The sequence below is a fragment of the Sander lucioperca genome, chromosome 5, assembly GCF_008315115.2.
Source record: "Sander lucioperca isolate FBNREF2018 chromosome 5, SLUC_FBN_1.2, whole genome shotgun sequence".
Classification (NCBI taxonomy): Eukaryota; Metazoa; Chordata; class Actinopteri; order Perciformes; family Percidae; genus Sander; species Sander lucioperca.
The window spans coordinates 36398401-36423639 of NC_050177.1; the positions used below are offsets into that span (position 1 = coordinate 36398401).

At 39.6% G+C, this 25239-nt stretch overlaps 1 protein-coding gene and 2 long non-coding RNA genes across 9 annotated transcripts in view; all 3 read left to right on the forward strand.

The window, feature by feature from the left end:
- Positions 1 to 20157, forward strand: part of usp2a (ubiquitin specific peptidase 2a) — a 51318-nt gene extending 31161 nt beyond the window's left edge. For 3 of the 7 annotated variants that reach the window (XM_036001705.1, XM_036001704.1, XM_036001708.1), the window contains 12 exons: positions 8512 to 8562; positions 11318 to 11441; positions 11793 to 11904; positions 12336 to 12446; positions 13196 to 13260; positions 13475 to 13578; positions 13974 to 14054; positions 15084 to 15162; positions 15809 to 15913; positions 16216 to 16336; positions 18728 to 19108; positions 19201 to 20029. In XM_036001705.1, the coding sequence (XP_035857598.1) occupies positions 8512 to 8562; positions 11318 to 11441; positions 11793 to 11904; positions 12336 to 12446; positions 13196 to 13260; positions 13475 to 13578; positions 13974 to 14054; positions 15084 to 15162; positions 15809 to 15913; positions 16216 to 16336; positions 18728 to 18812 (1038 nt within the window). In that variant the 3' untranslated portion in view covers positions 18813 to 19108; positions 19201 to 20029. Of the gene's footprint in view, positions 1 to 8511; positions 8563 to 11317; positions 11442 to 11792; positions 11905 to 12335; positions 12447 to 13195; positions 13261 to 13474; positions 13579 to 13973; positions 14055 to 15083; positions 15163 to 15808; positions 15914 to 16215; positions 16337 to 18727; positions 19168 to 19200 lie in introns of all 7 variants that reach the window. The other 4 variants (XM_036001706.1, XM_036001709.1, XM_031283741.2 and 1 more) reach the window with 3 other exon arrangements.
- Positions 5866 to 6076, forward strand: LOC118495174. Its single transcript, XR_004897499.1, has 2 exons — positions 5866 to 5904; positions 5971 to 6076. It is a non-coding gene; the product is annotated as an uncharacterized LOC118495174 (long non-coding RNA).
- On the forward strand, positions 16345 to 18379 carry LOC116039010. The gene is made up of 2 exons (XR_004102221.2): positions 16345 to 17570; positions 17604 to 18379. It is a non-coding gene; the product is annotated as an uncharacterized LOC116039010 (long non-coding RNA).
- Positions 20158 to 25239: the final 5082 nt, after the last annotated feature.

Sequence of the window (25239 nt, forward strand, 5' to 3'; positions counted from 1 at the left end):
CTAGAGACACAAGCAGAGCACAGAGGGGGGAAAGTGGCACTTGTTATTGCTATGGTGTTGGAGGCTTATTATTAAAGCTTTGCCAATACTGCAATTACCGGTAGATATTAGTCTTTGAATGAGCTTTTTTTTCATGTACCATTGGTGTGCATGCACATTACTATTTTTGCTTCATTGAAAAGAGGGTTTAAAAGCTGCTTCAAAGGATTTAAAAAATTCTTAAAAGACTAAATTGTTGTTATTCTGGTATTATAATGATGTCATTTAGAGTTGGAGGATATGGCAGTATATACTGTGAGATAATACATATGTTGCCATACAGTTGATAGCATCTTAGCTACCTCTTTAAGATCTTTGGGTCCATTAGCCCATTGTGGGCAGTGTTGTAAATCAATAAGAGGACTGCTTTATGGCAATATTAGTTTGTATCAATGTGATGAAAAACTTTACTTTGTCAAGGTATTTTATTTGCTTTGTTATTTTTTCCATAAACAGCTTCTAAATTTATTTTAGCATACGATTATATACTTTTATTTCTCACTTAAAGATTTTAGTAATGGTAAAAATATCAGCAGTCTTAATTCAAAATATATCAGAAACACATCACTCAAACCCTATTAATGAGCAGCAAATACACTGATATAAAAATATTGAACATTGTATTTGGTGAACTTAATAGCAGATGGTGCAGAGATCATCAAAATGCATTTGCACTCATTTATAGTTTAGAATAATCTCCCTTCTGGGATTTCGTTATATCATATATCTGAGCTTGGTATTTTTGCATACCATCTCCAGTCTCCACAAGGTATAGATTACCAAGGAGCTGCTACAGTAACAAGTGCGTGCAGTAGGTTGTTTAAAGGTTAACCTCACTTCAGTTCACAGGAAGAAACATTTTGTCTTCTTGCCTTTTAACTAATACATCACAACATTCATAATAATACATTTCATTTTACCAGCCAGTATTTTTAGGAGAGGAGTTAGGCTTCCAAATCATTCAGACCTTTTTTTAACCTTTTTTTTACATTCTGTGTTTCTCAGCAAAACGCATTGTGTGTGTCCTTGAGGTTTGACAACAGTGTTGAATGCATTTTCTTTGCGCATCACTGCTGCAAACTGTCAATCATCAGAATAGCATGAACCTTGTCGCAGGACTGTGTATCATTTTTCCCCGTGTATGCAGTGGAGCTTCTCAATCTCAATCCATTTTACTGAGCTCAGATGTCACTACTAAGACAATAAATGTAGGCCTGTCGCAATATGCAATAAATCAATTAATCGCATGATAAATAAAAATGAGCTCGATAATTTTTAAATGGAAATTATCGCGGACGGAAAAATTTCCATTTTATTTATTGTTTTTGGTTGTTTTGTTCATTTATTGTGGATATTTAAAATGTCTTCCAGTTCCAGTGTTTAAATATTCTTTAGAAATAAAAGTTTATTGATCTTTGAAAAGGAGTACCTGCATTATTATGCCATTATCATTATATTAGATGAAAATGCTCTCAGAACAACAATATTATGGTTTATCGCAATAATTTCTGGGACAATTTATCGTCCAGCAAAATTTGTTATCGTGACAGGCCTAAATACATGTCTAAATATTGTTTTTATTTAATTTAAAAATAGCTTTAGTCACAATGTTGTGAAGTGTAAATGCACATTGAAGTCATTATTCTCACACAGTGAGTACACATACTGAAAATCATTGGTGTATATGCCAGTTCAGCCTCAAGACAAAGGAATTATGGCAATACTTTTTTTTAAATTGAAAGTTGCTATCTATGTTTTGTGCAGATTTAAATTGTTATACATTTTGTAGTTTTCCAGTTCAAATATAACATGATAACATTTTAGTTAGCCTGTCAGTTGAGCCTGTCCTTTTTGTTGTCACCTTCTGATCAATATCAGCTGATCTCTGACGCTAAAGAAAAGCATGTCAGGCATTTGTTACACCTGGAGTACCTAGATTATGCTTGATAGAAACACAGAATGCGTGTTTGTGTGCGACAGTTTAGTCTCCTTGCTGTGGGCCAAAGTACATCAAGTGGTAAGATGTTTGTCAGGAGAAAAAAAGCAGATTCTCCCTTTCACTCTCTATTATAGTTTATAGTCTTCTGTTTTCCTATTAAGTCACTCTGGAAAGCAAAGCCGTACTCAGGGATAATTCATTTCTTCCAGCCTCCTCACCTTGCTTTGACCCATTTCCTCTGCTCCAACACCACCATCCATCCCTCAGGCCAGCACTCCCACATCTTTGAATTCATTCAGCACAGTGGATGGACAGATTTGACTTACCCCAAGCTGGGTACATGCCAAAGGACATCTCCGCTGTTTTTTATTCCCGGCTTTAGGAAGCAGTTCAACCTGGCCTGCAGAATGCTTTTTAATGTGGCCTCTCTGTTCCCCATGCTTTTCAGCCTCCAAGGAGTAGGGTTTCAAAAGTAGCTCACTAGTTGCCTAAGCTGCTTCTGACATTTATGAATAGAGCATTTATGCAAAGTCATCCCCCTGGGCTGCCTCTTTTGTGTACAGTATGTATCAGTCCACTCACATGAAACAACTGGGAATATGAACAGTGGATATATGTTCCCTCTTGTGACTGTTGGTTGTATGTATCCACTCTCTTTATTTCCCTCATCCGTTTACCTCTTCCTCTACAAAACAAAAATCCTCTCCTAACACATAGTGCTTCTTTGATGAAACCTTTAGTTTCATTTATTGCCAACTGCTAATGAAAATTACACAGATGAACTGATTTAGGAGTGTGTTATGTAAGGTGGCGAGGTAGTCTTTTCATTATTAGACCCTCTTAATATGTTGTTAAATACCAAATCCATGATGACTAATCAAGCAGTAGCTCCTCTTTTGCTCTACATTTGCTGTGTTGTGTTATATTGAGTTGAGATATTGTGTCAAACGAGTAATTTATAATAAGTTAAAGTTAAATTTACTGACATAGCATTTTTTTGTCTGCGTTCACATTGTTTTTTGATAATCAAAATCTGAATCTCTTTTTTTTCTTAATAACAATGAGGGAAGAAAAGGGAAGAGAAAAATGGCAGGAATGTATGTCACAGGAACTAAGCACTAACTGAAAATACCAACAAAAAAAAATGAGTGGTAGTGTGTGAATGGTTATATTTAGTTAAAACTAGAAGGGCACTCTGAGAGCGCAGATCTCCGCCATGGCGTGCCCTAGCCTATTTCACACTGTTAATGCAGTGTGAATTATCCCAGTCGGGAACTCATTTTCGGATTATTCCAACACCACATGAATGCAGCACAAATGCCCTATCTTGCAATATCTCACAGCATCACTCTGAAAATGATCCTCGTCTAAAAGTCACATCTGCTTCAAGTCATTCACTGCCAGTTCCTCACACTCTAAACTCTCTCACACACTGAGTCGAACACACTCACTCACTCCACGCTCGGCCTTGTCACCGTGCTATCACAATGTCCTCTAGCTTTCCATCCCGCAGAAAAAAAGAATAGCGTTGCTACGGAGACTGAGCCGGGATGTTGTTTTATCGCTGTGACGTCTGCTAGGCTGGCCGAAGGATCAGCCAATTGCGAGTGGACAAGCAGGCGTTATTAAAAGCAAAGCTGCTATTTTTGGGACTGGACGTGGCATTACTCAGCAAAGTCAGACTCACGCATTCCAATCGTGTGGTGTAGGGGCTATGTGTGTCTGTTATAAAATAATAATATTTGAGGTGACCAGAGAGGATTGTTCCGGCATCCTGTCATACCGGAGTCATCAGAGAGTTCTTGAAGCTGGACACACAACAGGAAGTGTGTGTGTTTATGCTATATGGCCATAGCTAGTGAAGTGCTCTATTCACTACAGTGGAATTTACAGAAAAGAGGATTAAGATAAGCCATAGTTAATTAAACCGTAGATTTTTCCCCTCCAATCGCTGTACTGACTCTCTTTCTCCTGAATAAGAAACAGATGGCTGAGGTTATCTATCTAATAAAGGCAGGATCTCTGTTCTTCCGGCGATCACTCCGTCCGGCTATCTGTCTGACTCGCATGCCCAAAAGGCTCTGTCCGACCTGCATGGGCACAAGAACAACAACAACAGAGACGTCACACGCAGCATGCTGCCAGTTTTTTGAACGGGGTTTGGTGGGATGTTCAGGGTGACAAAGACATTCACGTAATAAAGTAAATAAGCCAAGTTATCCATCTGAGCTAATGCGTTCAACCTACTGTAGTCAAGGGTAATAAAACAAAAACACTGAGGCTCCCTAATCTGAACCAGCGTTAACCAAGACGGTTAACTCTCATGGATCAGATGTGTAAATTGTCTATTTACTCTGCACTCGCCCCATAGACTGACTGGCCCTCAACTCTACAAAACCTTTAATAGTTTCAGCTTATTCTGTGCAAATTCTGTGTTTTGGTTCTGTCTCAGGACTTCTGTCAACCTTACTAGCAGCAGCAGTAGCAGGCAGCTGTTTTTAGCAAAGACAATCTCTGATAAACCCACTGTACACCACCTGCTCAGCACCAAACAGCAGACAGACCAAGTTAGCAACCAGCTGGTGAACATAGTGGAGCATTTAGCAGCTAAAGGGACAGATAAATGTATTCACCTCAGGAGTTAGTGGAGACCAAAAAAGAGTTAAAATGAGTTTAGAGTGAATTTGGGTTATTGGTTTTGCATTGGTCAAGTGGGCAGAAAGGCAGCAACACAGTTCCAACAATGATAATGTTGCTCTGTGGCTGTGGGATGTGTATGGGAACTGTAATGGAAATGCAGTGCTCCTAATAAATTAATGGAGCTATAAAAAGTTGATCACAAACAAATGAATGCAGCTTTAAAAAGTTTAACACAAAAAATACTGCAGCTTTAAAAAGTTGGTCAACAAAACATTTTTGGACTTGCATTTTTCACTGCTTTCTGACATTTTCCAGCCCTGTCAATTTATCAGAAAAAATGACTGGTATGAATCAGTAATAAAAATCATTAGATACAAGGCTACTACTATATATTGATCCATGCAATATGGGCACTAGTTCTAATCAATGCAGAATTGTGTTAGTCCCACTCCTACAGCCTCTTTGAAAACATTCTGAACAGCAGGTTAAGGATACTGTAACAATTCAGAGCATTTCCCAGCACGCTCACATAACACCTTCTGAGACTGTTATACTACTGATACCTTTTTGAATGGTGTGATCACAGAGGTCCACTCTTTTGGGTCAGCGAGGTCATCCAGTTTACAGATTGTGGTCATTCATGTGTGCAAATTAATCTGTGTGGTTGTCAGGTCACATCCAGGGTGTGGTGAGGCTGCTGACCACAAGACTCAGTATGCATGAGCTGTCTCCAGCCTCTCTAGCACGTTTTGTAGATGCTATTTACATTATAGTCAAATGTTCGTAAATGATTCCTTTGTTTAATCGAAGATTAGTCTCATACTAAGGTAGCCGCCACTTTTTTATAGGGTTGAAAGCCTCTTTCCCCTAATTATCATCAGGGCGTTAAAACTCATCCTTTAAAAACCAACTCTCCTTTATCTTTACACGCTCTGTTTGATTTAGTGAGTGAACGGTTAAGTGATGAGGATTCGGACCGTTTTCATGGTGGTCCTGATACATAGTAGTCTCAGTGAATGTGCTCTAGCTTCACCACAGGTGAGGGTAACAGGGGGCATGTGTGGGTAAGATAGATTTCAACTTCCAGTGAGATCAGATGACTGCTAATAGGCTGCCGGCCCTGCAGAGTTGCTCTCTGCCTCAAAAGTACAAGCTCAGGTTACCACACTGTTAATTTATAGTTCTGCGCAGGCTCCACGCAGAGCTTTCGCCATAGCCTACGTAAGTGGCCTGATGTTTATACTTGTGCGCTGGTGTGTGCGTCGAGCCGGCGTGTGTGTGTGTGTGTGTGTGTGTGTGTGTGTGTGTGTGTGTGTGTGTGTGTGTGTGTGTGTGGGGAGTGAGTGATAGAGCGAGGGAGAACTGAGAGAGTGACAGCGATTAGCTTTGGAGAGAGTACCAACTCTAGAGTCATAGTGAGAGAAACAAAGTGTCTCCCCTGTTCTTTCTGACCACGGTGGGAAATCTGTAGCGGGAAAAGTTAACTCTCTCCTTGATTTCATGTTGTTTATGGAGAAGTAGAACCAGGAAATGAGTCGGGGGAAATGCAACGCTGCCAGGCCACGGCCGAGCAACGTGTGTCACTGCGAAGTGTAGTTACATTTTTCGAGAGGTGCGCGTCAGGCTATGGCGTAGGGTCCGGCGTAGACGCAGAGGGGTCTGCGTGGGTACGCCGTCGATTCGACGCAGAAGCGTAAAACGGCCTTTAGTTTCTCTGCTTGGCCACTAGTCAGCAATTGAAGCTGGTCAAATCTTATTTTTGCTGCTCTATACTGTATTATGACACCGCTGTATTTTTCATTCAGTAAGGATTGAAGTCGAAGTCTTGAAAAAGCTTTTGAAATATCACAATTACAAAGAAACGTGACGTTGGTTCAGTGATGCAGGTGGATAGAATGATAATAAGTAACATTTGTTTGCATAGCTCGTGTTTTCTAAAGCATAATTGTCTGCTGCCTCTGCTCCTTAGCCGAGGGCACAAATGCATTCTTTAGCCACCCCCATGTTTCTTTGTTAGTTCTTCCTCTAGCTACTTAATTATATAACCACTCAACTTATGTAATGACATTTAACTGCAGCTTGTGATGACATAAGTTCTGCAAAGCATTTTGTACCATTTTAAGATGTTGAAATCCTGATAATACGCTTTGCCATCTGTTGTGTTTCGCTGAGCGAAAGTGTCTGTATTCGATGGTTTGTTGCCATCGAATTTGCAACAATAAAAGCTAGGGTGTAGAAAATCCTTAAGGTACACTGATTCTGTGTTATCTACTGTTGTTGATCAGATCTCTGCCATCTGGGAGTGATTACCAAGAGGGGAACTGACTGCGAGATAACAAAAACAAGTTCCTCTCTAAAGATAACACTCACCAAGAAAGGACATGCACATTCAACTACAAAGTGTAGATGGATCACATCTTTGTCACATGTCTGGGTTTAGCAGATTCTCCACTTCAGCAGTGTTAGAAAACAACTGATGGCAATGTACATTGCAATCCTGGGTTATTCAATGGAAAAACACAGCACTGAATATGTATCTGGTTGTAGAACAACCAGTGGGTTTAAACGGTACATATCTTTCTGACGAAGAACGGCTTTTTCAAGTGTTTGAATGGGGTTTTGATTCATTCTTCCTCTTACGATAATCAATAAAACTAAACTAAATGTAGTAGTTATGTGCTCAAGATTGTATGCATTACAAGTTATTAAGGGGGGAAATGCGTCACCAAAACTTGTCAAATACACACTCCATTCATAGCTAAATAGAAGTACTTCCCATCAGTTCTCAAGTAGTGAATGAAAAAAAACTGGAAAATGGAAGTTCATCATTCTATTTGGACTTTTATGTTTTTCAGTTCAGTTCAAAAATATTTTATTAATTTCTTACTGATCAATTCAAGGTAAACACTGCAATCACAGGCTAAAAGTTTGAATGTTATTCTTACACATAGGACATAAGACAAATGGAGATACAAGTTAAAAACATTACACATCATAATGCAACATTCTTAAAAAAGAAAAAAAAAAGGTAGCTTATATAGGCTGTTCATTTTTACAGTGTTACTGCTCTTAAAGACTACAGTTTGAGTAAATATGACAAAAGGTTGTCATTAAAGTTACAAAGTGTCACTATATCCTCGCAGTACTACATGAATCAGACCATCTGTGGAAAAAAATCATGTTCCTCTGCCTTCTCCTGGTGCTCCTAATGGCATAAGGAAAACAACCAATCAGAGTGGAGGAGTCGCTGACACAGTGTCAACGACTACTCGTCAACTGCGATCAAACTAAATATATAAATCAAGATTATTACTGTATTGCCTATCCCCATCTGAAATGTGCTCGGAAAGGTATTTTAATGTACTGTTTAGCTGTAAAATGAGAAAGTTTGCTCCAGCTGTCAGCCGGTGGGTGGTGCTTGGTTTTGGCTCGATACAAACTTTCTCAAACACAAAATACAGTATATGTTTCTGAAAACATTTGTAATAACAAATAGGCAATGCAGTAACAGAATCTTGATTCATATTTGCAAGGCCTAGTTTTACAGTATGAGCTCAGTTCATGAGTACTTGATTCTGATTGGTTGTTAATCTTCGGGTGGGCATAGGAACATGTTTTTTTTCACTGATTCTCTAATCTCTCTAATGTGCTGCTTTCAGGATAGGGTGACAGTTTCAGCAAATATGACAAAAAGTTATTTTTATAAAAGCTCCCTACTGAACCTTTAAACCTTTTCACTGTTAATTATGGTTGAAAGAATATGTTTCGGCAAGACAACCCTTTCTGCATTCTTGGGTGAATTTAAATACATACATCTGCTACTCATGCAAGAAGATGATAAGGTGGATTTTCCTTCAGAATTTCATCTAAATGTTGTGTCTTTTGTCTTTCAGAATTCAAAGAGTGCCCAAGGCCTGGTGGGACTAAAGAACCTAGGAAACACTGTAAGTACAGCAGCCACATATAAGTCTAATAACATTTGTCTAGAGCTGAACACCTTGCAATATTGACATGTTATTCTTCACACGCTAAATTCCCATCATCCAGTTGGTGGTACGGCGATAGCAGTTAGTTGATATCTGGTGGAGTCCACACGAGAGTGGTGGTCCAGCGGAGTATCTATATACAGTATCTACCAGGCAACAGGCAGAAGGAGGGCTCCTAAAATAAACGATGTGTGCTGTGGTGTGTGTGTTGCTGTCAGAGTGTGTGTGTGTGTGTGTGTGTGTGTGTGTGTGTGTGTGTGTGTGTGTGTGCAGTAACCTAATCAGAGAGCTCTGAACTATGGACCAGGTAGGACTCATTCTCTCTGTCTCTGTCACCAAACTGCACGTGTCTGAGGTGGACATGTGATGGGAGCAGTGTATACACAGTGCTTACTCTCTTTGACAACATGTCTGCATGTGTGTGATTATACGAGGATTCACTTTGTCTTGGAAGCATTTCAAAATGAATTAATACATTTCCAAATTCATAAAACATACTTTATTTGCTCCAGAATGAAGAAAAACCCTACAGTCATCAGGGATTAATGACATATTTAAAGCTAAAAGGCCGACTGTCACATAATCTGTAGGCTGATTGTTGTTGTCAGGAGTAATCTACAGTTTAAGAGGTATAGCAGAAATGTATACTGTGTGTATACATGTGAAGCAAAGGATGTTGTCTGTTAGCATCTTTCACATGACTTCAGACCAGAATTGTTGTAAGTCTGGGATATATACAGTAATATTGATAGTTATTAAATATATCAAAAACCCCAGGTGTAAATTCATATATTGCACATCTGTCCATCCAAAAATCCCACTCCAAAGGTGGTGAGAGCCATGTATTAATACACCAACAACAAGAAACAGCACTTATTCTCTTTCTTGCTTTAAGTTACATGAGAAGATCAATATCACTCTCACGTCTGTACGGTTAATATGATGTTGCAGCGAGCACCCAGTTAGCTTAGCTTAAAGGGATGATTTCGATATTTTGAAGTGGGATTATATGAGGTACTTATCCATAGTCAGTGTACCTATAGTAGATGGCGGCAGCAGTAGACCAACAACTCCTGTGTTCTGCAAGCTAAAATGACTTGTTTGTGTGAAAGGAGGCTTTGAAGAGAGCATAGATGGATATAACAGCTTCAGTTCCCCGTGGTAAAGGGCTGTCTGACAGCGAGGTAAAATGGTGAAAATATTCTAAATATAGCGTTTATACTTCAACTGATATTGATTTTTTTTTTACGTGGCTAATATACATTTAGCTGCTGCCCCTATTAACAGCAGTAGATTGCTTAGCGTCCGTGTCGGTACTCCTGCCTGCTTCTCCAAACTGGAGGCCTGCAGACCTTTATCTACTGTACTATGAATAAGTACCATATACAACCCAACTTCTAAAAATCCAAACTATCCCTTTAAGACTGTAAGTGGAGAAACATTTTTTTTTTATCCACACAACACCCCAAGTCTAATGGCGTTTTTCCATTACATGGTACCTGCTCGACTCGCCTCGACTCGACACACTGTGTGTCCGTTTTCCATTGCAGATTTTAGTACCGCCTCAGCGTGGCTGGTCGTCTTATGCTGGCTCGACGCACACACCAGCGCACAAGTATAAACATCAGGCCACTTGAGCTTGTTTTACAGTTCTGTGGAGGCTCCACGCAGAGCTTTCGCCGTAGCCTATGTAAGCGGCCTGATGTTTACACTTGTCCGCTGGTGTGTGCGTCGAGCCGGCGTGTGTGTGTGTGTACGTAGGCTACGGCGAAAGCTCTACCTGGAGCCTCCGCAGAACTGTAAAACAAGCGGCGCCGCAGTAAACTGCCGTGACCTATCGCGACACACACAGAACGTGGAAGGTGTGTTGTTGTTGCCAGAAGACACATTTTGTTTTAGAAGAAGCTGGAGGCAGCAAAAAAACACAGCTGGCTAAACTGTTTAAAAATAGCGGGTTTGTTGAGGACACCCCCGTCTGTCGCTTTCACGTCACCTTTTGGTATCGCCTCAGCTTGCTTGGAACCTCAACTGAGGTGGTACTAGAAAAAGTTCCTGTTAGCAGGTACCAGGGACTTTTTTTCATAATGGAAAACCAAAAAAGGCGAGTAGAGTCGAGGCGAGTCGAGCACGTACCATGTAATGGAAAAGCGCCATAAGCACATAGTTTTTTTATGGTGGGTAGACTGGAAATAGTCCTGCATATAAACACTGTTTCCAGTATGGTAAGATAATCTAACCATCTGTGCTTTGTATTTAGCGTACAGACATCAGGGTGGTATCAATCTTCTCATCTAACTCTCGGCAAGAAAGTGGTTGAGCACATTTCCCAAAAATCCATCTTTTTTCTAGACTGGGTAAACCCAGCCCGATCTGCCGATTGAGCTTGGTCTGGTGATAGCCAGACTATCTCTTTTCTTTAATTTGCATAGATTGCGCTATGGAGAGCATGCAAATCAGCAGGGCAACAAGCAGGTCAAATAGTATCAAGTATGTTACAGTTCGAATTAGATTGTAATGAAACTGGTGGATTTTGCCATCTTTAAACAATGTAAATCCTGTACATAAAAAAAAAACTGATATTTACATTGTTTATTGTAAGTCATTGTAAGGATGTTTTTCACTTCTTTCCAGCAAATAAGACTCATCAATGAATGGAACTTGGTGTTATTTTATCTGTATGGGAATCAAACCTGTTTTTTATTTTTTATTTCAGTGTTTCATGAACAGTATCCTGCAGTGTCTCAGCAACACACCCAGCCTGCGAGACTACTGCCTGCACAACTCACACCGCAGAGACCTTAACAACAACAGCCGCACCAACACAGCCCTCATGGAAGGTGAGAGACGTGCCACACAGGCCCCCTAGAGTCCAAAACAAACACTTTTCACAGCTGCTCAAAAGTAACACTCGTTCCCTCTTTACCTCTGGATTAGATTTGCATCTTTCAGAACACATGTCAGGAGAAGAGGCAAACTGGTTCTTCTTTTGTAGGCCTGGAAAGGCACTGACAATGTTTTTCTAGGTCTTAGTGTTTGGGATTGCTTTAAAATGTACAAAATCCGACACAGAAAAACCCCCAAAAAGTTGTACCTTCAGTTCACCATCAACCTAAATACGTTGTTATGTAGAAGCCAAGTGCATTTTACATCCCAGTGTGTGTATAACTTGAGTGTTTCTGTTCTGGTAGAATTTGCCAAGCTGATACAGACCATGTGGACGTCGTCCAGCAGTGAGGCGGTCAGCCCGTCTGAATTCAAAACTCAGATCCAGAGATACGCTCCCAGATTTGTAGGATACAAGTAAGCATTGTTACACTCTTCACTCTAACCTTCATAAGCTGTTGTACATCTATTAGGAGCACTTAGCATTGCCTCTGGCTGATAATAATATGATTGCAAGAGTAAAAGTCTAGCTACGTCTAGCCCAGCTGCTCCCAGGCTGTGGAATGCTCTCCCTGACCAGCTGGGGACACCACAGACTGTGGATGCTTTTAAAGCCTTAAGACCCACCTTTTCAGCAGAGCTTTTGGCTGATTTCTTACCCCTTTCCTTGTCCTTTTGTTGTTTCTTTTAGTTTTAATACTTTCTTCTCCTTAGCATTTCTATGTAGCACTTTGAGATTTGCTTAAATATACAGTGCGTTATTATTGTATATACTATTATTATTATTATAACTACAGTAACATCAGCTGATATTTCTACTCCTGACTGACTGTTTCTGTGTCTTGCAGCCAACAGGATGCTCAGGAGTTCCTGCGTTTCCTCCTGGACGGCCTTCACAACGAAGTCAACAGGGTCACTGTCAGGCCGAGAGGCACTGTAGAGGACTTTGACCACCTGCCGTAAGTTGTCTGCCTGACAGACAGTGTGTGTACCTGCAGTGACAGGGAACTGGGGGAATTGTTTCGGTGATACTGGGATTGCTGGAGAACTTTACAAATGAAATATTCTAGTATGTATTGTATTTGAAATGGGACATTGTTTTGTGGTGTGGTGAAAGACACCGAGGAGTAGAGTTAGACACATCTTTGAAGCCTTGTATACGTTATGTGTGGCATACCGTATGTTAACAGGACCTAGACCTAGGAAACATGAATCATTAGGGCTTCATCATTAAGCTTTAATTTAAGGCTGTGTGCGACAGTTTCACCTCCTGTGTTGAGTTGTTGCATCTCTGGGGCACAGATCAGCTTAATGCTCCAATTCTTTTTGGATATAATTATCACTTATCTAACCACGGCTGTTTTTTTAAGGGTCAGAGTTCAATATTAGCCTCAAAACAGGTCCACTCTGCCTAAATATTAAAAACAATTCTGATACATATTGATTTCTAGTTTGAAAATGTGTGTCAGGTTAGAAAGTGTTTTTGAAAAGTATCTTTTTAATCCCTTATTCCTATATTCTGACACCTATAATAAAGTAGGTCAGGTCCCTAAATAGTGGCTGTTTTCTGCTATGACCCATTACATTATCAACCCTTTTACTCAATCAGAACACTTGAATGTTATGAGCAGAATGTCTCCGCCTGTCTTGGCCATCTTCTCAGTCAGTATTCTAACAGTCTAATGTCTTATCTGTGCCCCATGTTCAGGGATGAAGAGAAAGGGAAGAAGATGTGGAGTAAATATCTAGAGAGAGAAGACAGTAAAATAGTCGGTAAGTAAAAATACACCAAGATATTTGCTTTTACATATCAAACTTGTGTCTAGTTTAGGTAGGCTAAACAAAGATGACATTCAAATGATCAGCATAAAGAAAAACAGAATACTGTAGCAACAGATATCTTTTCTTAATATTTGTCATACCAAATGTGTTGATGCAGTAAGCAGCATGTCATGTTTTTTTCATGTCATCTATTCCGCTCCTCCAGACGTGTTTGTCGGGCAGCTGAAGAGCTCTCTAACCTGCAGCCACTGTGGTTTCTGCTCCACTGTCTTCGACCCCTTTTGGGATCTCTCTCTACCTATCGCAAAGGTTAGGAAACACACACACACACACACACACACACACACACACACACACACACATAAAGATGTAACATAGACAGGTGGAGGTTGGTCAGCCTTATGTAACAAGTCCCAGAAGCTCAACAGACCCACATGTCAGCACAATCAGTGGTGCAGAAGTGACTTTCTTTCTGTGTGTTTTTGTAAACATGTACTTTATTTTGTCATAATGATTTGAAGCATTAAGAAATGTCTACCCACAGCTCTAAACATGAGCTTTTTGGTTTCCTCCCTGTCTCTGTTTGTGCTTTGCTTTTGTGTGTGTGTGTGTGTGTGTGTGTGTGTGTGTGTGTGTGTGTGTGTGTGTGTGTGTGTGTGTTTGTGCATGCATGCTAATGTGAATGCATCTATGTTTGTGCTCAGAAGGGCTACGGTGAGGTGAGTCTGATGGATTGCATGCGGCTCTTCACCAAAGAAGACGTTCTCGACGGGGACGAGAAGCCGGTAAGAACCAACAGAAGGTCCATCCTTCCTCTGTGGTGGAACCTACCTAAGTACATTTACTCAAGTACTGTACTTAAGTACAATTTTAGTATTAAAGAAGTTAAAATTAGCCCCACCTTGACCAGCTGCAGCATTAAAGTAATGTACATATTAACGTGCATTCCTAGTACTTTTACTTTTGGTACTTTAAGTATATTTTGATGCTAATACATTTTTACTCTTACTGCAGCAAAGTTTGGAATGAAGGACTTTTACTTGTAACAGAGTATTTCTACAATGTGGTATTGCTGTTTCTACTTAAGGGAATGCTCAAAATGATCATTTGTATATCAATTACTTATTGAGTGTGTGCCACGAGAAAACGTTGTTTTTGTCACGTGCTTCCACGGGGAACGGATTTTAAAAAACTGAGAAAATCTTGATGCATTGAAGTAATAGTGGACCGCGTTAAACAACAGCAAAACATCTGTTTACAAACTCTCACACAACTCATGCAGTATAATCCAAGTCTCATTTATCCAGTCGTGTGCTCAATACTTCTCAAACACATGCGTTTTCACTAAAACCTTACTATTTACAACACTTCGCTACTCGTCTAAGAAGATCCGCATGCCCACTTATCGTCTGTGCGAGTCCGGATGAGTAGTGCGCCTGCCCCTGCGGAAGTAGTAGAAATAGGAGTAGTAAGGACACTCGGTGAGTAATTGATATACAAATTTTGAGGATGAAGTATTCCTTTCAAGTAAAAGATCGGAGTACTTCTTCCACCTCGCAAAATCATTTGACAATTTCTATGTGTTACTTTTCTGCTTTGCATTATGTACACACATGTTGGTCTAAAACTCAGTTCCACTTAGGCTTTAGAGGTGTACAGTAAATGTCAACAAGTAGCTATATCCATATAATTGTAGAGTTGTGATTATATTCAAGTGATGTCAGTAGATGTTGGTCTGTGTGCTTGATATTTTACTAGATTCAAACTGTGTGTTTGTAAACAGCGTGTGAACAAACTGTGTTTCTTCTCCACAGACGTGTTACAGGTGTAAAGCCAGGAGGAGATGCACTAAGAAGTTCACACTACAAAAGTTCCCCAAGATCTTAGTGCTGCGTATCCTTTTCCTCTGGACATTAGTTTCTGATTCTGATGTATTATATTGGACATATGCAGTTGAGCCTATAGCTAGGAGAGCATGAATGTGTCAGCGGGATAGTGTGTATGGATTATTACACAGTAGTTGATTGCATTTCACAAATTACTGAGATATACCAGAGCTATGAAAAAAGTGAGTCATTAATATTTTGCATTAATTTCCATTTGTTTATAAGAATGTGTAATCACCATTACATTGGTCAGAGCTATAAGTAATTAAAAATGTATAATATAAATTGTGGCAATTTCACATCACATACACATCCATATAGAATAAAGGGGGAGGGGGGGGGGGGGGGTGTTATGTATAGGATGGTGGCTCCTTTCACCTGCTGCTTTGATAATGTAAAAGCACTCTGGTCACAGTCAGGAAACTCTGCCATGTGTTTGAAGCCCAGTGAAGTATAACTGGCTGTAGTGAGCACTCACATCCACCAATGAACAGATGTTGATTGATTGAATTTTGAAGTGGCAGTGGGATGAGTGAAGCTATTTGAGGACTGCATCCAGTAACAAACCTTGTACACAGTTGTTCAAAGTGTTGGCTGAATGTATTAAAAGGTACATGGAGAGCAGTTGTTCCTTGACTCCCCCTCCTGTCCAGACCTGAAACGTTTCTCTGAGGCACGCAGAACCAGCAAACTGTCCACCTTTGTTAACTTCCCCATGAAGGATCTTGACCTGCGGGAATTTGCCTCCGAACACAGCAGTAAGTACTGGTTCTAAGATCCAGGTCTGTTTTACAAAGCTTTGGATAATGAAGATGAACTCTAGATGAATCGTAGTTTGCCTTGATTTCAGATATTTATTTATTTATTCTTTCTATTTATTTATTCTAAATATTTGATTTTCTTTCATCACAGCTAACATCAAATCAAAAATCGAATACATAGTGCAGCAGTGCAAATAAAAAAACCTAATAATAATACTTGAGAAACTTCGAACAGTTCGGTTGTTAAAGAACGAGTAACTGCAGGCTTTAAGTTTGTTTTTGCTTCTGTCTTGTTTTAGTAAATGCAGTGTACAACCTGTATGCAGTGTCCAACCACTCAGGCACCACTATGGGCGGTCACTACACAGCCTACTGTTGCAATCCCAACTCGGGAGAATGGTACACATTTAATGACTCCAGGTAGGTTAAAACACCCATCATCATCAGTTTATTAATGTAGTTTACATCATGACGAAAAGTCACCAAATATATGTAGAGAAACACATGTAAGGGCATGGATAACCATTAAAAACTCAACTGAAATCTGAGTTATATAACACAATATTCCCACTCTTCTGGCACAGAAATACCCCACCGAATTGTGCTACCTTTTTCTAAATTGAGACTTGAAAGTCATATAAAGTTGTATAAACTTTATTAAAAAAGTAGCTAGTAAATGTCACCAAATATGGCAGCTCCACAAACACGTACAGTAACGTAAACAAATAAATGAAACCTGCTCAAATTGATGAATTATAGGAAACATTTAACATAGAGGAATATGTATTGCTGAGCTCTTATTAATTACACATATACATGATTTATGATGATTTATAATAATTCTTTTACAGTCTGTTTGTTATAAGTTACCATGACCACACTGCGGTTCAAAAGATAACCCAGTCAAACTACAGTGAGTGAAACCGCAGCAGAGCATTAACGGGAGGAATGATGTCAGAAGGTGCAGCTTTATCTCTTTTATCTGCTTCCTCGTGAGCATCCAGTCGCTCCCTGCGGCCTCTTCCTGCTCCGCTGCAGTCATTCATAACACAGCACTGGCTCTCATTCTTACTGAACCATACATACTGTATTACAGGTCACGTGCTACTGTCATATCCAAGCGTAACACTGAAGCAGAGCTTCAGGTCATCAGCATACAGAGCCGTGGCTTTCTTCACATGACTGCACACATCACGTGTGGTTTTGTGTGTTTCTGCTACTGCAGCTGACATTGGAAGCTCAACATGCATAATACACCATGTGTACATGGACTCAGTAATTCTATAAGAAATGATCAAAGCTTTTGGTTGGTGAATGTAATAGGTAGTGTAGGTACATATACTGTCCTATGCAAATGATTGGTTAGGTATGGAATTATTCTTTAATGAAACACGCCTAGTTTCCACCATTGCATTATTTTTTATTATCAATTAATCTTTCAGTTACTGTTTTGATCAGTTATCTAGTCTATAAAATGTTTGAATATCATATACAAATAGGTGCTTCTTAAAACTCCAAATCCTGCCTCATAATCACCAAATTTAGTCTTTTTTCTTCACTATCAAAAGCAATCCAGGTGATCATTGGTCTGAAGTCAAATCAGTCATTCTGTATATTCTTATCTCCTGATGCAATACAGAGAATGTACTATGCAGTGGTGCTGAAAATGACCCATACATGTTTTCAGTTGGTTTATTTCCCAGGTTTCAAGTGAGAAAAAAAGTTATTAGTTAAATTTGATCCCACATGTGACCGACGTAAACAAACGCCAGTCACACTGTCACATGACAAACGTCTGGCATTAGGGATACCATTTGAACCTCTTGCCATAACAGCTTTATTTGGTGTGTTCTGGCAGGATCTCTGTCCTAATGACTCTCTCAAGAATGTAATAGCTTTTGCGACACTTTTAGCAAGACGTTTTCTTTTATTAAAATGGAAAGAAACATACCTACCAACCTCTACTCTGTGGCTGGGGGATCTAATGAATCATCTGACATTAGAGAGAATTAGACATGCCACTAGAGGCAGTGCAGGCAAATTCTACACTATATGTCTGTCTTAGAAAGACTGGACACTGGCAACATTTCTCTAAAGTCCTGTCTTCTCTTGTAAAATTATTATTATATGTATAGGTTTTTCATTTCTCTATCATTACACTATATATGTATATGTTATTCTTGACTTTTTTTTTCTTCTTTTTTGTACTATTATTATTATTAGTAGTATTTGTATCTGCATTTGGCACTTTAAATAAATAAATCTCACAAATTTCTAAATTTGAGGTGCAATAAGATTGGGTCTCCATTGGAGTGGGGTTATATATGTTGTTAAAAAAAGACATGTATCTATTTATAAAGTAGTAGTAGTATTACAATTTAAGAAAGAAGTTTAATTTGCAGTGATATTCCAAGGTTGCAGTCTGATTGATGTCTAACGTCACATGTAGTGTTATTATAAAAATAATTAAATATGTAGATTTGTTTTTGTATACTGATAGAGTATACTGATAAGTAGAAGATGAAGAAGAGATACTGTATTGATCCCCAGGGGGAAAATTCCATTTTTTACTCTCTGTTGATATATTACGTATATTAGGATGTAGTCCTATGTCTATACACTGTATAGAATTCATATGTATGGGTTTGGGGCATGCCAACTGACTCACACCACAACATTATAGTACCTGTTTACATCACACAAAAGGATGATGGGAACCCTGGTGTCAAAAACTTAAACCTAAATGATGAGTTTCTTTGTTTTGGCCATAACTCCCCTTCCTCAACCTTTCCCCCCTCTCTTTCTTTCAAGAGTAACGCCAATGTCCTCCAGCCAAGTGCGCAGCAGCGACGCCTACGTATTGTTCTACGAGCTGGTTTCCTCCTCGCGGATGTGAAGCCTTCTGGCGGACGGCGGGCCACAGTACCACTCTGAATGACGGACAGAGAGATGGAAAATAAAAGTGTTGGTGGAGCCAGGCCCATTTTGGACTTGTATTTGGACTTATATCACACACACACACACACACACAAAGACACACACCCCCACCAGCCTGAAGGCTGCTTCTCTCCACAGAGAGAGCTGGAGAAAGGAACACTCTGGAAACTACAGGAACCTGATCAACCAGCCCTGCTTTCTCCCTCTCTCTGTCTTTACTCTCGTGTCTTGCTCATTCTGGGTGGAGGTGTGTGTGTGTGTGTGTGTGTGTGTGTGTGTGTGTGTGTGTGTGTGTGTGTGTGTGTGTGTGTGTTGTGTGTGTGTGTGTGTGTATGTGTATGAGTGAGTGAGTGTATATGTGTGTGTGTGTGTGTGTGTGTGAGTGAGTGAGTGAGTGAGTGAGTGTGCAAGGCTGACACAGGGCAATAATCCCATCTGTCCCTCTCTATGCACTGCAAACCGAACTGTCATCCTGACCGCGCCTTCGCTTCTTTTTCTTCGACTCTTGATCTTGTTTGCCTCAAACCATTAAAACTCACTTGTTGCAATTTTAACATTTTTTTGGGTTGTTAACCCCAGCAGCACCATGAGCATCATCATCAGCACCACCACATTGGACCGTGGATAAATCGTTCTTAGAATGTGACTTTAACAGCACTGGTCATGGTAACGAGGAGCTTACAGTCCACCGGCCTGCTTGGTGTTCATTGCCTTCCCTTCCACTGCACTACAACACTCCCATGTCTCTGTTAGCATCTTCTTCACTCTCTTTCTTTCTCCTACGGTGGTTGGGAGGCCGGTGGCACTGTGAGCATTACATGTTTCAGAGGACAACCCTCTAACTTGTGTTTTATTGAATTTGTTTCTCCCACGTGTGGCTGCTACTGATGTTTTAAAAGTGCTGTGAATGGATGAATGGACAGTCCTGTAAGAATCTGCAAAGGATTAATAATGTAGACGACAATAACGGTAACAATCCTCATCGTCGATATGAGGTCTTTTCTTCCTCTCTTGTTTAATGCCATTGAACAACATGGAAAGAATGTTTTAAAGAAGAAAAAGAACACTATATCTGTATATTTTTATATCCTGATGCAATACAGAGAATGTACTATTCAGTGGTGCTGAAAATGACCCATTAATGTTTTCAGTTGGTTTATTTCCCAGGTTTCAAGAGAGAGAAAAAAAGTTATTATTTATGCTTACAGGTGATAATGTGATGAGTCACACTTTTTAACAGTGGCAGTCAAACACATGAGTATATAAATATATATATATATATATGAATAAAAGTTAACAAAACAGTGGTTTTACCCTGAGTGTTGGTCTCTTTTTAGCGTTTGTGATGGAGGAACTGCAAGCATTGCTCAGACATGGTTACTGTAACAGATGAGTACTTTAACAGGAAGGAGGATTCCAAAGAAAAAACGGTGATTGTAAGAAAAAGAAAAGACTGGAATACTTCAGGTCAGTGGTTCCCACCCTGGGGGTCAGGACCACCATGCTGACACAAAAACCCAGCTAAATCTGAGCAGTCTTGAGATCACCAGGAGTTCTTGTTCTTCTAGACACTAAAGTCCTTTTCCCACTGGACAAAAACCCCACTAACATCTGGCTTTTGTCTTCAGCGGGAAAGATATAGACATTCATTCCCGGGACCAGTGACTCCGCAGTAGTCATGGGTATTTATCTGCTCCAGCTTCCATTGGCAGTGATGGAAACATGACACCGGGGTGGACATGCTACTTTTTTTATTCCTTATGTTGTATGACTGGCCGTCAGGTTTCTCATGCCCCATGTCACTAATTAATACTCACTACTGTTTGCAATGCTACTGCAATTGGGAATTAGACGGTTCACATGCATATGATGTTAATAATAATTATGACTTTTTAACAGTATGATCCAAGTGTTTTTAGCTCGTATAAATTCTATCTGAAAGAATCATTTGGCTGCCCAATTTTTAGTACTGCACATAGTAGAATCACACTTTGACTGCTCAACCGGCTTTCTTATCAGCCCCCACGCTGCAGAGACACACACCATTTTCTTTTGATGGATCGCTCAGTAATCACTATGGAAGTGCCACGGCCTGGCCTACTTCCTGCTGCTCCATTATTCGGATGTGGCCTATTTCTGTGGTCCAAGCTTTGCGGCTTCATAGTGTGATCTGATGCCATGATAAGGTCCTGTAGCCAGGAATAGTTCTATAGGCTGACACCCAGGAGGCTCCCACATCACCCTGGAAGGACTCATCCGGTCAGGCATCTGAAAAAAGATACATGTGGAAACCTAATCCACAGTTCATGTTCAGGGATAAACATCCATCATATCATTAGAAATGGCCCGATACCATTTTTTGCTTCCCAATACCGATTCTGATACCTGAAATTGCGTATCGGCCGATACCGAGTACTGATCCGATACCAGTGTGTCATATATTTTATTATGTTTTAACAACTGTATACTACTATGCCTGTATGGATGTGATATGATTTCTATCTTTGTTGTCGGTCTGGCTCAGGTTAAACTCTTTGTGAAACATGAACAAACAAACAATGAATGCCACAGAACTTTCTTTTATTATGCAGTTTGACAGTCAGTTATAACGGAAAACGAACATTAATAAACTACTTTAATGTAGATTTTCTTTAGGGCTTTATTATGTGGTATCGGATGCATAAACTCCAGTACTTCCCGATACCGATACCAGCGTTTTAAGCAGTATCGGAGGCTGATGTTCCGATACTGATACCAGAATCGTTATCGGAACATCTCTACATATCATCAGACTGATGTAATGGTGTCACTTCACTCAGTAGAACACAATCTGCAAAATTGGAAGTAACAGTGCATAATTTAGCAGAACAATGCTTTGGCAATTTGAAGCTCTCTGTCACCATTTTACACTACATTTGTATTTGTACACTCAGGACTGATTCCACTGAAACCGGCATGCAGATGCAGACATTACAGGAAGTCAGAACTCAGCTGGGTGGGAGTTCAGTGTGACACACAGAGGAATTAATTCAGTGTTTCTCAGGTATAGATCTTTTCTTTGCCCTCACATTTGAACAAACGAGCTGGATAATTTAAAGTGAGACTATTACTGTAATGGTAAGTGCTAAAATGTAACATACAAGTAGCACAAGTAGAAGGTAGTCACAGAGACAGCAAACCCACTCAGTAATGTCAGCTGCACATATACCATTAACACTTTATTTTACATTTGTACATTTGTACATTTTTGGAAAACTACATATTTATGTAGTAAAAATGCTCCTAATACTGTAAATAAGGCAGAGACACATTTGACTAAATATGAGTTCAACTTTTCATTTGTAAGAGAATGAAATGTCCCTTGTGTTCTTTCAAAAGTTACAAAGAAATGTTTTTTAAAACTTGATATGAATCTGTCTGTTTACTTGGGAATAACAAAGGATTATAATATTTTATGTGGTATAAGGGTCAGATAGAGAGAAAGACCATTGAATTGAATTTAGTCTCACTTTCAAATTCTACAATCACCAAACCAGATGGCATTATAGAGTGTGTGTGTGTGTGTGTGTGTGTGTGTGTGTGTGTTTTCTCCTTGTGTTTGTTCATGTTTTATAGCCTCAGCGTATGTTTGTGTGGGGTCAACAGGTCAGAGTGAATAATGCTCTCACGGAGCCCAGGCCAATCAGCACTGGTGACCCTCAGGACTGTGTCAGTTCTCCAGTTCTCTTTACATTGTATACTAACGACTGCAGTAGACTCCACACTGACAATTATATTATTAAATTCTCAGATGATACAACAATCCCCGGCCTTATGCACAAAGATAAAAGCCCAGCAGTGTATCATACGGAAATTGAAGAATTTGTCCAGTGGTGCGACAACAACTATCATGTGCTAAATGTGACCAAAACTGAGGAGATGGTGTTTGACCCAAAGGCCATAGGTGACACCAGGCCATCAACAACTTACCCATTACCCAGGTTAGCTCGTACAAGTACCTTGGTGTACATATCGATAATGCACTTAGCTGGAAGGACCACGTGAACACTCTTTGTTCTAGACTGGAGTCGAGCAAAAAATGATGTTGTTGTTCTATCGTGCAAAACTAGAGAGTATTTTAAGATATGGCATCACAACCTGGTATGGTAACCTGACAGTACATTCCAAATCACAGATTGCCCGTCAGGTACAGACAGCTATGAAGATTATGGGGGTTGTGGTGTCTTAAATAGTAATGCTGTGATGCTGTATGAAGAGGAATCCGCCGACACTGATCTTGATTATAAAAAGGTTTATTACAAGCAAAGATTCAGCATCAATTTTACAGACCCATGGATATCTGGAGAGACGACCGACCCAATCTACAAAATTTGCCGCTCTGACTTTCCTTTGTGTGAGCAACGTATATATCCTATGCATTGTATCAACATAGGGCGTGATATGTGTGAATACATGATTCGACCACAGAACTGAACTGGCCAATCCATGCCTGTTATCTGGCACAACTCCAAAAAAGGTCTCTTCTGTCTTGGGGGGACCCCTACTCATGTTAACAATTTCCAGATGTTCTCAGTGAATGTAGAGTAAAGTTCATAGGACTCCCTTATAACAAACCTTTAAGCAAAGTGTATAGAAAGTTATAGAATGGTCATATACTACATATTTCCCCCCTTCGAGACTTAATAAAGTCTCGAAAAACAAGAAGAGTAGGAATAACATTTCTCATTATAACATGTTCCTTATAATATAACTTTCGGAGTGTAAACAAATTTATAGAATGTAACAAAATGAAATCATTGGAGTGTGAGAGCGAAAAACCCATCTGGCAGCTTCCTTTCCAAATAGCCATCAATCAATCAAGATAGGAAAATTCTCTCACGGTCCCTCTGCCTAGGCGACCACCTTAGTACTCCAGATCAATTAGAAAATAAATCTTTATCAATATATGTAGAATTATGGTTTAAGCAAATACATGTGAAAACCTCAGAAAATGAAATAAAATCAAAACAATGTCCAAATTCAGGCAGGTGGACCCTTCGGATCTGAAAAAAGGACTTCTATTTCCTGCCTAGACCCCATTTCCCTAAGCGTCAACAAAAAAAAGAAAAGCATCTGAGGTCTCCATATATTCACTTCATGACAGAAAACATCATTTTTCAAACAATCAATGCAAGAATATTATACAAAGTATGTATTACTCTGCAAACATGTATATATATATATATATATCAGACAAACACAGGAATGTAGTCCACTACATTGCAGCTTCTCAGCAACGTTGATGTGGTGAAATCTGAACAGATCCATCCTGGTTCAGAAGTCTCCTAGTTAGTGGGAATGCTGTTCAGCAGCATTCCAACTATTGTTATTCTGTTCTTTATTTATTCTGCTTATTTTTATTATTCCGTACGTTTTTTGGCTCTCCGTAACTTCAGCATACATTCAGCTATTAAAACCATTCAACTTTTAAAATGTTCAGCTCTTTCAGCTAATGATGGGACTTCTTCAACTTTTTTTCTACTATTTATACTTTTTTAAATATTAAGCTTTTTATGACTTTTTTTTAACATTGAAGTGAATGAGAGCATGCTTCAAATCCTTCAAATCTTCTTCCGCTCCCAAAATTTTCAGCTCCTTCATACTTTCACCTACAGACGCCAAACAAACTTTAAAATGTTCACAAAATATTCAGGTATTAAACTATTGCTTTTCAGTTTGATATCTTTTATAGTTTTTGTGAAAAAGCTGTTTAAGTTTAGTGATCATTTCAGGATTTTTCTGCGTTTCTATGGAGTGTGTATTGCGTGTCCTAGAGTGGATGATGTCATCGTTAGAGTGCAGAAGCTTAGGAATAAAATCTTTGTCCCCTCTCTATAAATTGCTCTCACGCCCACAATATCTACTTGTCATACACAATTTATACATCAAAACGTAGGTATTTTTGTCTAGTTTCAGACAATGTGCTCACTTTTGCAATATGCCTTATACTGTTGGCTCGATGAGCTTCCAAATGACGACAGTTCCACATTTTTCTCCATCCACTGCCATATTAAAAGTCTTCCACATTTCCCAGCGAAACGCAGAGCGAACCACTTTTTTAAATCGCTGATATGCCCACATTTTTAAGTTTATCAACATAAATTTTACATCAATACGTTCACAAAGGTCTTGTGGTGCTCACGATTACATCATTTCACCGATAGAACTTATCGTTTTAGCAGTCTGAGGCTTTATTTGAGAGCTTGCTCTGTGTCTTTGAACAGCTCCAGTGTGGCCAGCTGACAGTTTCAGCAGGTGACACGGTCGTTAACCTGATTAAAGATCAAAGAGATCTCATCACAGACTTCAAAGGGGGTTTTCACTGGTCATACGTTACCATGACAACC